Source organism: Nanorana parkeri, unplaced genomic scaffold (assembly GCF_000935625.1).
Source record: "Nanorana parkeri isolate BGI_ZX_2015 unplaced genomic scaffold, ASM93562v1 scaffold1511, whole genome shotgun sequence".
Lineage (NCBI taxonomy): Eukaryota > Metazoa > Chordata > Amphibia > Anura > Dicroglossidae > Nanorana > Nanorana parkeri.
Genome location: NW_017307779.1, coordinates 330898 through 346067, shown reverse-complemented (window position 1 = coordinate 346067; position 15170 = coordinate 330898). Strand labels below are relative to the sequence as shown.

Below are 15170 nucleotides of genomic sequence, written 5' to 3'. Positions count from 1 at the left end.
AAACATAATGATTGGGTGATATAAATAGAATAATGAAAGCATTGTGTTGTGCATTGCCAGGCATGAAAATCAAGTGTTATTTACCATTGGCATATCCACAATAATTTTTACAGTGTAATGGAGCAGTCGTGTTGGCAGCTCTTCACTGGCTTGGACAGACAGCCACAAGCGGAAGTTCTTGTCCGAGTTCTTCTTAGAATTTAGGATCTCCCCTAATGACATCATTATCTTGGCAGAATTTTGGATGTTCTCCAAGAAGAGCCAACTACCCTAATAAATGATAACATGAAACATGAAAGTCAAGTTGGATCATTGTAGAGAAAATGTTCAGCATCAAAAATGATTAAAAAAAATATAGAAATAACAAAGGTAAAATACTATGGTCGGATTTTAGCCTATACAACATACCTTTTGTGACTTCTAGAATCCTAACTTTTATGCTATTGAGTTAGGATTCTGAAATTTGTGGTTTACAATGCAATCTGGGGAATCTAAAAAGTTTTGTCTCCCTCAACATTCCTGGGATAGTGCATGAAAGCATTATATTTGTGTCATTACAGACATAGATGAGCTGGGACATGTTCATGGTTAAAGATGAACTACTTTTTTTTGTATCGCGAAGAGAGCATGGGATAGTATTGCAATGCACTTCAGCTGGCATAAGACACACCTTTGTGCAGTGGCTCATATGAGTATGCTGCAGTACTAACCTGTGCTGTGTGTGTGCGCAACACAGAACGTAAAGGGTGCCCATCCCGCACATAATGGCAAATGCCAGTAGTAATACCATGATGTCCCCAGTGTTTACATATGGGTTGATGCCCATGTGTAACAGCTCGTGTTCTCTTTGACATCTGTCAAGGACAGCCAAAAAAACCCGGTAAAGGAAAAGTACATGTAGGCTTTCTATATATGCTTGCAGAGTGTACAAAGAGGTAACAAAAGTATACCTTTATGCAGTTTTTTAAAAAGATCATTAGACTTTTTTTAATTTAAAAAAAAATGCAGAATGAAGAAGATGGAGGTCTTCTTTAGTCAAAAAAGTTAACAATATACTATATAGATACCTCTGACATTGCATCAATGAGCAATTCATGTATTTCTTCACCAGGTGTACTGATGGGGAATACAGTTATCTTCTGACTTTTCTTTTCTGCAAAATCCAGGAGTAAGGTCCGGGGCAAATTACAATCACTGCTATATATAAGTAGCCCTGGCTGATAAGGTGTCATCCACGACAAAGACGTTTGAAGATCAACAACTGCTTCTGATGCATACCTAAAAAAGCACAGAATAAAATCTATTTATTATTCGCCTCCTAATCCCCATGTACTTGTATTGTTCACTCTTTGTTCTGTTAACTTTATAACAACTGCATTTTATAGCTGTTCATCTTTACACTTGTGCGATCTAGAATAGAACATTAATAAGGCTATTAGAAGGCTAGTAAAAAAAAAACAACACATTTACACTAAGAGAATAATAGAGACTTATCAGTATGGAGAGTAGAACAGCAGAAGCATCACCAGCATACCGAAATTATGCAAAAAGCAGGAACAATTATTGCCACAAACTTGTGATGTGACATTTTGGGGCCACAGATGATCCTTTTATCAAGGCAGTGATAGTGTCACCACTGCCTTGATGAACGGTCCTTTGTGGCCCTAAATACATCACAAGTTTGTGGCAATAAATGTCTCTGCTATATGTATCTTTTTGGTGTACTTGTGACACTTCTGCTATTCTACTTTGCCATATATGAGGGTGCAAACCGTTGGTTTGTCACTGCAGCACCCAGTTTGGAAGGTCTTTACAGACATCCCCACTCTCCTAGACGTTCTGCGAGTCTCCCACTATACAATAGCAGCTCCCTGACGCCCGCAAGAGAAGCATTTTTATCCTGGAAAGGTTTGCTTTGCTCTATCTAGCAGAGTAAACCTTTCCGGGATCCCCTGCTATCTGTTGTTTTTTTGTTTTTCTGTTCTGAAGGCAGCCGCTGTCAAAATACAAAAAAAAAACAACCCAGCAGATAGCAGGGAAAGCATTAGCTCCTCTGCTATGTGCCATCATTTCAGGGAGGTGCCCTCTAACCCCTATACCGCCCACCCGACCCCCCCTCCCGGAAATGGAGAGGGCACCTCCCTCAAATGAGTTTTGGCAGGTTGGGATCCCTTTGTTTATGGCTGTAAGGAGTGCACTGGATCACATGGACCTACATAGATCAGCAGGCAGGTCTCAATAAGGTCTCATGTAATGTAATAACACATTTACATTTGGCATTTAAAAGTATGTGAAAAGTTATACCATAACACAGTACAAGACTGTTATTGTGTTTATATAAAGAATCAGCAACCACAGTATATGCAGTGCAAGTGTCTCCACATGAAATGAAGAAATAGGTTGAACAGAATATTTATGCTTTATGTGATAGTAGTGCATGTAATTTATAACTGAAACATTTCCACAGAATATTCTATTGTTCACTTACATCTTCCCCAGAGTCGCACTGATATAGTTGGAAGCTGCTGGCAGAATCCTATCCATCCTCACAGCTCGTAAGATAAGAAACCTATGAAGGGCATTTAGTCCATCCATACCATCAGGCCATTTTACCTTAAAAGAGAGGCATTAACATTAATATCTCCACTTTAACTGTACAGTAGTAAAAATCAAATCATTTTATACAGAATAAACATCTTTTAATAGGAAATGATAAACAAATAAGGAGAAAGAAAGCAGTATACTGCCAGAGGATGTACAGGCAGCTTCTACAATAGGTTTACAGTATTCTAACTAATCAGTTTACCCATACTCCTGCAATACAGTATTTATTAACATTCTACATTTTCAATGGACAGTGATGTGTCAGTGATGAATAGCAGGAAAGGTATAGCAAAACTAAATTAACCATTTCAGGGCCAGCACAATATCTCTCATTGCTGCACCGATTAAAATTTTAACTTTTTGTTCTGTTATATATCTATATGAATTTGTTTTGGTTTTTTTAAAGCAAAAAGAGCTTTCTGTGATAAACATATATTAACATCTGTTTCTTTTTTATGCATATTTAATTTAAAGAAGAACTCTGGGCAGAAATAATTGTAAATCTTGCAGTGGGGCTAGGGACAAAAATAAAAAAGGATATACTCTGAACCTCTGAAACTCTGAACAATGAACCTTGGAGCAAGTTGGCTCCTAGATCGGTCCCTTGAGCCTGTCTTCTCCTACTCTCCAGAGATTAAATGTCCCCAGCATCCTCACGTCTTATACACAGTATAGGATGTGAGGGCTTACAGGACCTTAGACTGCTGGAACGGAGGGAAAGAGAGGCTCTAGGGACTGGTCTAGCATGGTTCGGGTATTAATTTAACGCCCTAGAAAAAACGAGCACAAGATCTTATTTGCCCGGGGGTCATCTCTTTAAAACATGACCCCCCATCCCCCAAAGTAATAAGCTATCCAAAATAAAATGATCCAATACCATTGCCATCTTCACCCGTCTTCATGTGCATGATAAAATGTAATAAGTGAAAAGTAACAGGTCAATGGTTCCAAATAGTAAATAGTTTAGACAATAATGTAATAATAACCACCTTGGAAGAATTTTCAGGCTGCTCACTCTCACAAAATGTCTTCCATGTCAGATCTTTACCATCCTTGTACATACGATCAAAGAGGTCTCCAAACCAGTCAAAGTATGTGGCAAGAATCTTTATAAAAAAAACAATGAATAAAACATCAGCGTAGCTCAATAATTTTTTGACAACACTGTTAAAACAATAATCTGCTTTGGATAAATTCTACTAGTGGTTGGTAAGTGTACAGGTAAGGTTCTTTAAAGGGAGCCAGTCAATCTAAGGAAATGACATTAAACAGGGCCAAGTGTACTGTTTTAATGCTGTTTAGTTCTAAGAAGCACAGAGGTTTTCCGATCCATACTTGGGAAAAGACTAACAAAAGCCTTGAGTTCTATTTGCGAATCTGTGACATTCCCAATGGAGTTGGAGCACCCAATGCCTATGGCTAATAAGAGTAGTGAGGCTGAAGAAATCAGATTTACTGCAAATCATCAATGCTGATATCGACAGACATTGTTTTGCTGTGCTTGGCGTTTGTTTGGAACACACCTCAAACACAGGCCAGCAAAAGTTACTGTAAATTTGATGTAAACCATTGTGAGAAGGCAAAGTTTTTGCCCTAATGTGCAAGTATGCACAATCTTAGAGATGCCATGAATGAGCTGAGTGTGTACACTGCACATACACCATACAGTGCACACAGAAAATAAAAAATAAACACTGGGGTTTGGCTGGGGGTAGCCAAACTTTGGCTCTCCAGCTGTGGTGAAAATACAAAGCCCATCATGATCCTGCCTCTGGGAGTCATGTCTGTGGTTGTCTTGCAATGCCTAAGGGGATATGTAGTTTAACCACAGCTGGTGGGTCGACATTTGGCTACCCCTGCTCTCGAGCATCTGTAGCTTTAAGGTTTTCAAGATGCCATGTTTTATGTAGCATCTGAAATACAGTGTAAAGGGCACACACGTTTAAGCTACTAGAAAGGTTGTCCAAATTTCTCCAAAGCCTTTCAATAAATGTTGTATCAATTGTTACTTAAGACCAATATGCCCTGAAGTCCCATAAACAAATGTATTTGTGTTTTTTTTTTTCATTTTTGAATCATTTTATGGCAATCAATATGTATAATTTATATCAATTATATCAATAAATATACTTGAAAAATATTTACCTGGACATTTTTAAACTGCTCTTCACTCATCCAGTCAAATGGGTTCTTCGCTTGCTGTCGGGATTCAGACACTTTGCTAGCCATACCCTGGAGCACAGCGACACATAAGTCGGGGGAAATGATAAACTCTCTCTCCCCTGGTCGTATTCTGCTAAGTGACTGTTCCACCTAGGACCAAGCAAGTAATCTTTTAACCTCATACGATACAGATAACTATGCTACTATGCAAAAACTAGGTGAAAGGATGAGTGATTGTGCTAGCCCGCACTAGACAAATAACAGCTTGAATTTTCTTGCTCTGGGCAAGCAACAGAAACGTTTCTTTAACCGTATACATCAAACCCAATAACAGCAACTCCATCCAACAAAGAAAGCCCATCTCCAGACACTAGAACCATACCTATAAACATGCCTTTGCCTCAGTTGCAAACCTCAGTTATGAAGGCTTTATTAAAAACTAGTTCATTTACATGTCAGAACAACTCCCACTGCACTTCTGGGCTGCTACAGATGTAAAGACTGCAGGTCTCTTAGATCTTAGCACTCACCCACCGCCTCCTGGCCAATAACATAAGAAAGCCTGGGGTCATGTGTTTTTTAAATGGTCAGGAGGAAATGGGGCAGAGACATGTTTCCAGCGCTGTGGTCTTTAAGTACTACAGTGCTTACATCCACAGGCATGTTTGCTTCTTTAAACATGGCAATGTCTCGTGCCCAGAGTTTGAGGACAGTAGTTAGTTAAACTACCTACTGGTTTTTATCTCAGAAATTTTACTGGCAAGAACCCCTGGATCTAAAGGTGTCACTTGCACATAAGTTGGTCTTTCCAGCTATTTGTTTAGGGGAGAACTAATCAGGGGACTTGACACTATCACCTGTAATACCCACTGAAATTAGGTACTACTGGGATTTCTAATGGGGATATCTCACCATTGAAGTCTATGAGAGATATAAGCCACTGACTTAACTTGCTGGCAACCCACGACAACTGAAATATCAGTATTAAATTAACTGAAATACCAGTATCAGATTGAACGACCCATGGCAATATACCATACACGTTTCATTTTCACAGGTACCCCAAGGCACTAAGGGAACTCACCTGTATTGCAGCACACCCCAACTCATGATTCTGCACTACTATGCCTTGTGGTGCACTGAATTACAAAAAATGGCACATATTCATTTTCTGGTGTGGGATGTTCAAATAAATGGGCTGAATCAACACAATAGGTTAATGTGGGTGGCTTAATGCTGCACAGTGGAAATGTGTGTATAAGTTAATTCTTTTTTTTTAGGCTAATGGTTACCTCAAATGCTGTGAGCAAGGCATACACCATTCTGTCCCTTTCCAGCAAGGACTTGGAAATATATGAGAAGATGTTGCTCGTTAGATAGGCAACTACACCTTTGAGTGAATACCTAAGAGAAAACAGCGGAAAAGAAAGGGGCATATCATTTAAACTGCTCCACTAAAGACACACTACATCCACTTCAATGCTTTTACTAAAATGTTTATTATATCATTTAGCTGTTTGGAGATTATTACATATTTTCTGCACATATGAAATTTTCAAATTTTTTGTATTATTTTTTCACACTAATGTCTATATATTCCCTTGCCCTCTGTACAGTAAAATAATAGTTTTATATATACATGTATATGGGGGCACCCTCATTCAGACAACCCACCTGCAGGTTCTGCACCCTGCTTTGTGCTATACAATGGTTGTGCATTAATGCTCCTTCTCATAATACAAGTGTATGAACCAGCCAATTCTATGAAAACAATGCACTTCTTGTGTGACTGACATGGCAATAGCTGTTAAGAAGAGCAGCACTGCTCGCTTAGAACCACTGAGAACTCCCTCTAGTGACTAATTTACAAATGGCACAATAACTTAAAGGGTTTCTAAACCCTCCGGTTTTTTTTGCATATATCTACTGCTGTCAAGTAGATATATGCAAAAAGTAAAAAAAAACAAAAAAAAACGTTTTAACAGCAGTTTAAACTTACCACGTCTTCGACGCACGCTCCCGCTCGAGAATCCAAAACTGCTCGGGCGGCCGCAAAGCATCTTGGGGCGGGCGCATGCGCAGTTCGGATTCTCGGCCGGGAGACGTGCAGAGACGCAAGGTAAGTCTATGGACGCTTGCACCCACATGCAGACACCGTGGGATTGAAAGTGTCTGCAAGGACAGAGCAGTCAGCGCTGGATCGGAGACCCGCTGCAGCGCTGGAGGGTATTATGAAAACATCAGGAAAGAAGAAGAAGATCGGATTAAGAGACATAATTTAAGGTAAGTGCTGACATTAATATTGGGGGGACGGAAACATTTTTTTGACTTTAATGTCACTTTAAGGAGAAAACATGTAAAAATGTGCATAGGAATTTACTATGCTCCTCTGTCCCAGCGCATGGCTGGACGGAAGAGTTAAATATGAACCCGCAAGTGCAGACAGGAGCCGAGACAAGACACCAGCACTGGTGCCTATCACACTTGTGTGCTGTCAGCGAGCTAGCCTGTAAATAAAAAAGCTGATATTACGTTTATACAAAGCAGAAGTAAACACATACCAAGCTCTCTTAATCTATGAAAAGTATTGTGCCCAGAGTTAGGTTTTAATGAGCTGCTCCTGTCAATTAACTGTGTTATGGAGACATTTACAGCTATACTTTAAACTATACCAACTTCATTTGTATTACTTTGTGCCTGATTTAATCACACCATTGATTATGTAAGCCCTTTCTATTCTGTTTAAATGATTTGTATTGGTTTTGAAAGGTCCAACATAACAATCCTTTTGCCCCTTCTGTTCAAAAGGCAGCTTTACAATATTGACCTTATAGCAGCCATGTCACTATTTAAAATGAACTGTGAGAAAAGAAAGATCAGATCTTCTAAAGCTAAATTGTTTTTAAAAGTTGCAAACTTTGGTGCTGTTATCCGCATTGGGGTTAAAGTGACACTTTACTCAGAAGTTAAATCTTAAAAATGCATTCAAGTACCTTAACTATTAACAATACTGTACCTTATTTGTGCATCACTTGGCTGTAGATCCACAAATCATCTCTGACACTGTACTTCCTTCTGGAGGGTGGCTACTTTTGTTCCCCATGGTCCCTGTGTGTGTTGTAAAGTAGGCACCGCTCCAAGCTCTCTCTTGTGATAGACTACAATCTCACGTTTAGTGTACTAATTTGTATTGAGATTGTAGTCTATCACAGGATTAAGCTTGAAGCGGTGACTACTTTACAACACCCACAGGGACCATGGGGAACAAAAGTAGCCACCCTCCAGAAGGAAGGACAGTGTCAGCATGAATTCAGAGATGATCTGAGAATCTACAGCTGAGTGTTACACAAATAAGCTTCATTTTTGCTAAGGTACTTGAATATATTTTTAGGATTTAACTCCTGAGTTTAGTGTCACTTTAAAGTAAAAGAGCTGAAACAAGAACACAGGACACAAGTCCAGATATTGGCTGCATTCATGTTCCAGGTCAGTGACTCACCAGCAAGTAAAGCCAGTATAAGAATAAGAGCACCAGAGCTTGGACCTTTTAAACCAAAGTAGTCATGGCAGATCCTAAGTTTCTATCCTTTTAAATGGTTCCAATCTCTATATGAAAATAATGTGTTGGTTTTGTTTGAGGTGATAAAATGTAATATTATCATATTTTTCTTGATTTTTAATAACAAGATATGTTCATAATTCTCTTTTGTGTTTTCACAATTACTGAACAATAAATAAAAAGTGAGAGTAAAAAAATAGGTAGGAAAAATGTAAAAAAAAAAAAGAATCTATAAAAAGGGCAAGCTGCTTGTATAATATATAAACTTGTTACTGGCTTTCTACAGGAAGGCACTCACCTCTCAGAATGTGCCACCGATACATCAAACAGTTCCAGCAGCTGTTTGTAGCTAGTGTCGTACATCTTGTTAAGTTGCTGAAGCATTCTTGCAGTGTCAAACATCACAGCACCACGCACAGCTATCTCATGGAAACCTTCTCTGGCGTGAAGCAAGATGTCTTCTGCAGCAATATTCTTCATAAGCCTTTGAAAGCAACCAAGGTGACTGATAAAGTTCTACATGCATTAAACAAATTCATGTCTTCATGTGCCAACGAGCTGATGATTTATACAGACTGTAAAACTACTTTTTGTACTTTACAATGAAAGCAACACTTTGTAAAAAAGTATAAACATGGTGCCAGAGTAGGACTGGGCTAGGGGAAAAGGGGGGCATTGCTGTCTGGAGCAAAACAAATAAAATATGCTGGGCATGTGGCCGTAAATGAAGACACTCCACCATTCAGACCCTGATAAGAGTAGAACTCACAATCAGCTACACATGCTGGGCATTATATGTACCTGCTCCCAGTTCATTGTTACCTATTGTTAGCTATTCATTTAATATCCCAGCATCTGGCACATGGAGGCCTTCTCACATAAACTTTCTTTGTGGCTCTGAAATATAATGTGACTTAATGCCAAGAGCCACAAAGGAAGCTGATGTTGAATGATGTGATTGTGTGTACATAGTGTAAACTTTAGAGGTGTAATTATTTATCAAATCCTAGCAACACCGGTCAATTTATTTTAAAAAAAGGTTACCCTTGTCATGGAATGTTTTCCTGGTTTCACATATTTCACTAATATTTTATGCAAGATTTTTGAACCACAGGCACAACGATAGTCATCATGCTTCTCCAAATTAATACAGTATAAATAAACTAAAAAGCTAAGCTTAATCTGGCTATACACTAATAGATTTCTCCATCCAAAGTCTACAGGGTGCCTGAAAGAATCTACCCTGTCCTGCTATTGTATTCTGACAGCCGGGGCACCCACCACTGTGTAAACACCTGAACAGTGACTGCATCTAATTGGCAATTTTTGCCCCAGCTCCTTCAACAAAAGTCAACTGATTAAAATAGTAGTACTACCAAACTAAAAACACTCCCTGGGTGTGTTGTAAAGTAGCCACCACTCCAAGCTTGCTCCCATGATGGACAATCTTATATTTAGTTTCCTATTTTGTATTGAGATTGTAGTCAATCACAGGAGAGAGCTTGGAGTGGTGGCTACTTTACAACACACAGGGACAATGGGGAACAAAAGTAGCCACCCTACAGATGGAAGGACAGTGTTAGCACCAATTCAGAGATGATTTGAGGATCTACAGCCGAGTGATACACAAATAACATACCTTTTTAATGGGTACTTGAATGCATTTTTAAGGTTTAACTTCTGAGTTTTGTGTCACTGTAAGCTTTCTTGGACTTTTACCAAACCAGCAAGGCAACCCACTAAAATAAATTCTTGGGAATCAGCTGAAATACTAACAGTGTATGGCCAGTTTAGTTCTCCCAAGTGCTGGAGGTTGTATTCACTTGACTCCCAGAAGCTAGTTCTGAAGAAGACATGGCAAATCATTGGCAAACAAGGAAACTGCATACAAATGTCATTTTGCCACTTCTTTATAAATAGCCACTATTTTTTATATGCTTGGATGGACTGACTGCCACATCGTGAAATCAAAGCCCTGACATTAAAACTGCATGCAATACTACATTAAAATGACTAATTGTATGTTATGTTGCAATGAGAAATACAAATGTGGGTAATAGCACTGCACATACATTTCTGTAGCTTCTTCGTGTTGTAGTTTTAGATCTCCAAGTTTCTTAGTGACAGACAGACTAAGCAGGAGAGAGTCATGGCTTTGTAGAGTAGCTATTATTTTGTCTTCCAGTCCTGAAAGAATCACCATATTATCAAGGCACTCCTGTTAGAGAAAAATGGAGGCAATGTTAATTTCATTATTTTATTTATTGTCATCACTACAAACTAGCCTGCATTTTATAAATTTCACTCATAAAATGCAGGAGCAAATTGGAATAAATACTGATATTCACTCTCTGTTTAAATAGGCCCCTCAATGTGTAATGCTCAATTTCTCCCTTGTAATTCAGTTAAATGCAAAATGTGTATGTTGATGAATTTATCATATTGACTTATATTTGAAATACCAAATGAACATGAGTTCTAGTGTATATACAGCAATGGCTGGGACCCTAACTATTATGCTCACAGATTTTCAGTCAGAATAAAGCTGGCCATACACTTATAGATTTGTCAGGGGTGTCACTGGCCCAAGACGTGGAGTGGTACCCACTGGCAGAAAACAGACCGAAGGAGATCCGCCACGAGGTACAAGAGAACAATTGCAAAAGGAGTAGTCAAAGTTCAGTCCGGGTCGAGGCAGGCGTCTAGGATCAAGAGCGGGAAGACAGGCCAAGGGGTCAATAACCAGGAGTTCAGATGTGGGGTCAGGGAGCTGCAGCAGTATCTGATACAAGAGGCTAGGTAATTGCACCATATAGGTAGAATAACTCAGCAACAAGCCAGGGCTCTGACTGGAATTTAAACCCAGTAGGAACCAGGACTGAACCTGGTCGCCAAGACAACCAGGAGGCTTTCCTGTCCAGGAGCCAATAACAGGAGGGAAAAAACAGAAGGTGTATGCAGGGAACCTCCTCCAGCAAGGCCCACACCTGACGATAATAACGGCCGCGGGCACACTAAGTCCATACCTCCGCAGCCTGTCCACCGCGCGTGCGCACCCGACACGCACTTCACGCATTTGCGCACCCGCAACCCTGCTGCCAGGAGTCCTGCCAAGCCGAAGAAGATCCCGTGCCCTACACTGTACCTGGCGGCCCCGAGGTGAGGTGGCACCCCTGGTTCCCTGACAAGGTTTAATTCATTCATTCATCCTGCTGGACCCTGCCAGGTAAGACTGACAGGGCCACATATGGCTTGAAATTCGACCAATGACTGGTCACTTTACTAACAGTACAGCAATCAAAGTGTAATATTATACTGATAAGCAATGATAACTGAATCTTTTAAACATATGCATTTTGGTGTAAAGTTTCAGCTCTCAGGTACGCAACGGTGGAGATTTTACATGACATTAAAGGAGAACTCTGAGGTGAGTGCTTTTCACTCACCTCATAGTTCTAGCCGACCTGTGACAATGAGACTGTCACAGGTTGGCTCAGTAGATCGGGAGGTGAGCGAACACATACCGGCGTTCGCTCACCTCTCGATCCTGTCACAGCTCTCTGTTGTGACAGGGGAGGGGCTGGATTCCCCCCTCGCCGCTCTGATCCGCCAGCGCTGACTGGCGGAACGGACGGGGAGGGGGCGGGTACAGATGGCTCTGCCTCTAGGTAGGCAGAGCCATCTGTCAGTCACGCAGCTGGGCGGTTCCAGACATAATTGTCGCGGTCTGCTTCAGCTGCAGCGTCTTAGTACACTGCGAGGACCAGCAGCTTGCGGTATACTGCGGCGTCTAAGTATACTGTGAGCTACAGCTTGCGGTATACTGAGCCTAGGGTGACGGGAGGACGCTAGTTTGTGCCCTCCCGTTACCCTAAGGAGAACTATGGGGAGAAGCCTTAACCCCATAGTTCCCCCCATAGTAAGTATAATTTCAAAGAAGTATGCTAAAATTGGGCTAGCTGGAGACAATGATTTTCTAATTCTTTTCATATTGTAAAATATGGTGAATATGGGGAATATGGGGAGGTATACTACTAATACTACAAGAAATCACTCTGCAGTAATAATGGACCAAAAATGCATACACTACCTGTTTCAGAAGTAAGTGCTCCTCTTTGAGTCTTGGCTTTTCCAGTTGTATAAATCTCTCCAGAAGCTGTTCTGTCAGTCCCTGCCTGTCCTGGGAGAAGTACAGTATGGTGCAATAGGAGGCCACTTCGGGAGGTACTCTGTCAGGTGTGCAGGTGGTGTGCAAGTATATGCGGAAACCTGGATGGCACTCCACTTCATGTTCTCCCACCTTAAACAACCATAGATGTTAGTTTACATTGAGCTATGTAAATATTTCATGTTGACACAATTAAAGGCTTAAAGTAAACCTGGACTCTACTTTAAACTTTTAAAAGTAAACTTCCTGCCAAATATCAGACACAGCAAGATGTCTGGTATTATCTTCAATAGCAATAAAAGCCTGTTCTTTGCCCCTCTCTGAGTTAGAATAACTTTGTTACTGGGGTCTGATTGTCTCATAGTTAAAGAGACCCTGATTTTTTTAGCGCCTTAACGGATACATACAGATGTGAGGTGCAAGAGTTGGTAATTACGGTAACAAAGCACATCAGGAACTGGTAGTGGAGGTGGGGTGTTGTCAGTTTGTTTCCTTTTTTATTTTCTGTGAAAGGTGAACTTTTCCTTTAAACTGTATGCACATACATAGACGTAATCAAATATGTTGTCCTTCATCTTGCACATTAGCACAGCCGAACATACCATCATTTTGAATGGAATCTTGTGTTGCTGAAATTCTCTTTTTGACTGAAGAATCTGAATAAAACGTATATCCCGTGATATGACATCTATATTGCAGTATGTGAGTAAAAGGGAATGTCCGACTGTCAAAGATATATCCATTTCAGACCGAAGATCCTAGAAACAGTGTGATCACTTTACTAATACGCAATCAGTCATATATATGTGTTTAGTAAAGACAACACTTCACATGTGCAACACATATTCTGCTTTCTTTATGGTCTTATTGTGTAAAGCAGGTATGGAATGGTGTAATAAAAAACAATCAAACTAAATACTCAGTACCCATTTAGGGTTATTGTTGTAATATTTACCTAAAATCATGTTTAATGAGGCATGTACATGGTTGATGCTGATTACATTTTGATATAGATCTAGAGCATTGTATAAAGGATTTCAATCACACTATATGAAGGTTAGTTGTTGTCAGACTGTATAAGCATGGAGGTCAGTGGCAGCAGAAGCAGGTGTTGACTGATGGGTAGTTTTCAGTGCCGAGAACTTGATACTGTATCTTTCGGCAAAGGACCATTAGAAATTAACATAGAGAATCTCAGCACAGAAGGTATCTGCAACAATGGGTTAATCTAGGCCTAAGTGTTGGTTAGTTTTAGGGTTAAGGTGAAGTCTAGGTTTAAGATGTATCTAAGGCTAAAAAACTTTATTTTGGGTAGAGTGGTGCCCCCACTAGAGATATATTTCCTTTCTAGCTGCCCTGTTGACAACTGTCACTGGGCTAGGGAAAATTCCAAAGTTTGAGTTTTCACTGGAACAGAAAGGAGGGGAAGTCACCCAATGTGCATACTTGTTGTGGTGGCAATTGTCTAAGAAAGGATTTACCTCACTTCAGAGAAGGGATTTCCTCTAACTTCATGTTATATCTATGGAGCACAAAGTAAAACAAAAACAAGACAAGGACTGAAAAAAAACCTGAAGGGTTTTAACTCTTCTCTACTCTATCCAAAACAAAAACAAATTGCCTTTAGATTTACTATGAGGTTTTTGATTTGGAAATGTATGAGGGTGAGGGGATCCTTCTTTTCTTCTTTGCCATTGGGCTTGCTTGGAAATATGCCAGTGTTGCAGTTGTTTGCAAGATACCAGGCTGATAAACTATCCACAAATTGCAGTGACATGCCTCTATAAAATCTTCCCTAATGGGCTTCAGTACCATTTTCTATCCACAGCTACTGCACAGAGACTCTGTAGCATGCTCTTCTTTGTTCTACAGAACAGGATTTATCTACTGCTCAGTGCAGAAAAGGTTAAGAGGCATTATTGTGGCACGTAGTCTGCCCTTGCTACCAAGCACATCCTTTACTTTTTGAAGACTATTGATGAATCAAGAAGCACCAGTGTTTGTATATCATATGACTCCATGAGGGGAATTTATCAAAACTTGAGCAGACAAAACCTGGAGCAGCTGTGCATGGAAACCAATCAGAATCCATCTTTCATTTTCAAAGCTTAACTTAACAAACTGAAGAGAGAAGCTGATTTGTTGCCATGGGCAACTGCTCCAAATTTTGTCTGCTCCAGTTTTGATAAATTCCCCCCCATATGTCTATATCATGATTGCGATAAGCAGTGCAATTCAGGACCATAAAAAAAAACAAAAAAACGAATCTAGCCCCAGACGTAGAGCTCTTAGTTATGAATGTCAAAATACTGAAAATAAGGCATCAGAGCACCAATAAAATGATATAGAAATTTTAGAAATGTGTATCTTTAAAAGTAAACAAATGTGAAGTATGGTAAAAGCAAAAGGCATTATTTTCTTACATAGTGTATTACTTCCACCATGTCTTCTGGTAGGTGACCTTTCATCCAGTCAATAGCTTGTCCCGCGGGATCACTCACTAAGATCCAGGAGAGGCTGGCCATTTTATTAATAAAAATGCATGAATTACTCAAAGCAAGTGGGTTTGTGGGAAGTCCCTTCTTCTCCAATGTCTTTATTTCAATCTAGATACGATAACATATAGTTGAGAATTAAAAATTATTTATACATAATGCAATGATAATATATAATAAA

The 15170-nt window shown here is 39.8% G+C and overlaps 2 protein-coding genes across 2 annotated transcripts in view; both read right to left on the bottom strand.

The window, feature by feature from the left end:
- Nucleotides 1-69: 69 nt before the first annotated feature.
- On the bottom strand, nt 70-4912 carry LOC108798584 (dynein heavy chain 12, axonemal-like). The gene is made up of 5 exons (XM_018570344.1): nt 4750-4912; nt 3594-3710; nt 2489-2613; nt 1068-1278; nt 70-270 (listed from the first exon to the last, which is right to left on the bottom strand). Exons 1-5 carry the CDS (start codon nt 4831-4833, stop codon nt 70-72), a joined length of 738 nt encoding a protein of 245 aa, XP_018425846.1. The 5' UTR covers nt 4834-4912.
- Nucleotides 4913-4981: 69 nt separating this feature from the next.
- Nucleotides 4982-15170, bottom strand: part of LOC108798583 (dynein heavy chain 5, axonemal-like) — an 11739-nt gene continuing 1550 nt past the window's right edge. Inside the window, exons 2-8 of the mRNA XM_018570343.1 lie at nt 14918-15100; nt 13097-13252; nt 12417-12626; nt 10399-10544; nt 8625-8810; nt 6060-6171; nt 4982-5047 (exon numbers count right to left, since the gene is read on the bottom strand). Coding sequence (XP_018425845.1) covers nt 4982-5047; nt 6060-6171; nt 8625-8810; nt 10399-10544; nt 12417-12626; nt 13097-13252; nt 14918-15019 — 978 coding nt within the window. The 5' untranslated portion in view covers nt 15020-15100. The remainder of the gene's footprint in view (nt 5048-6059; nt 6172-8624; nt 8811-10398; nt 10545-12416; nt 12627-13096; nt 13253-14917; nt 15101-15170) is intronic.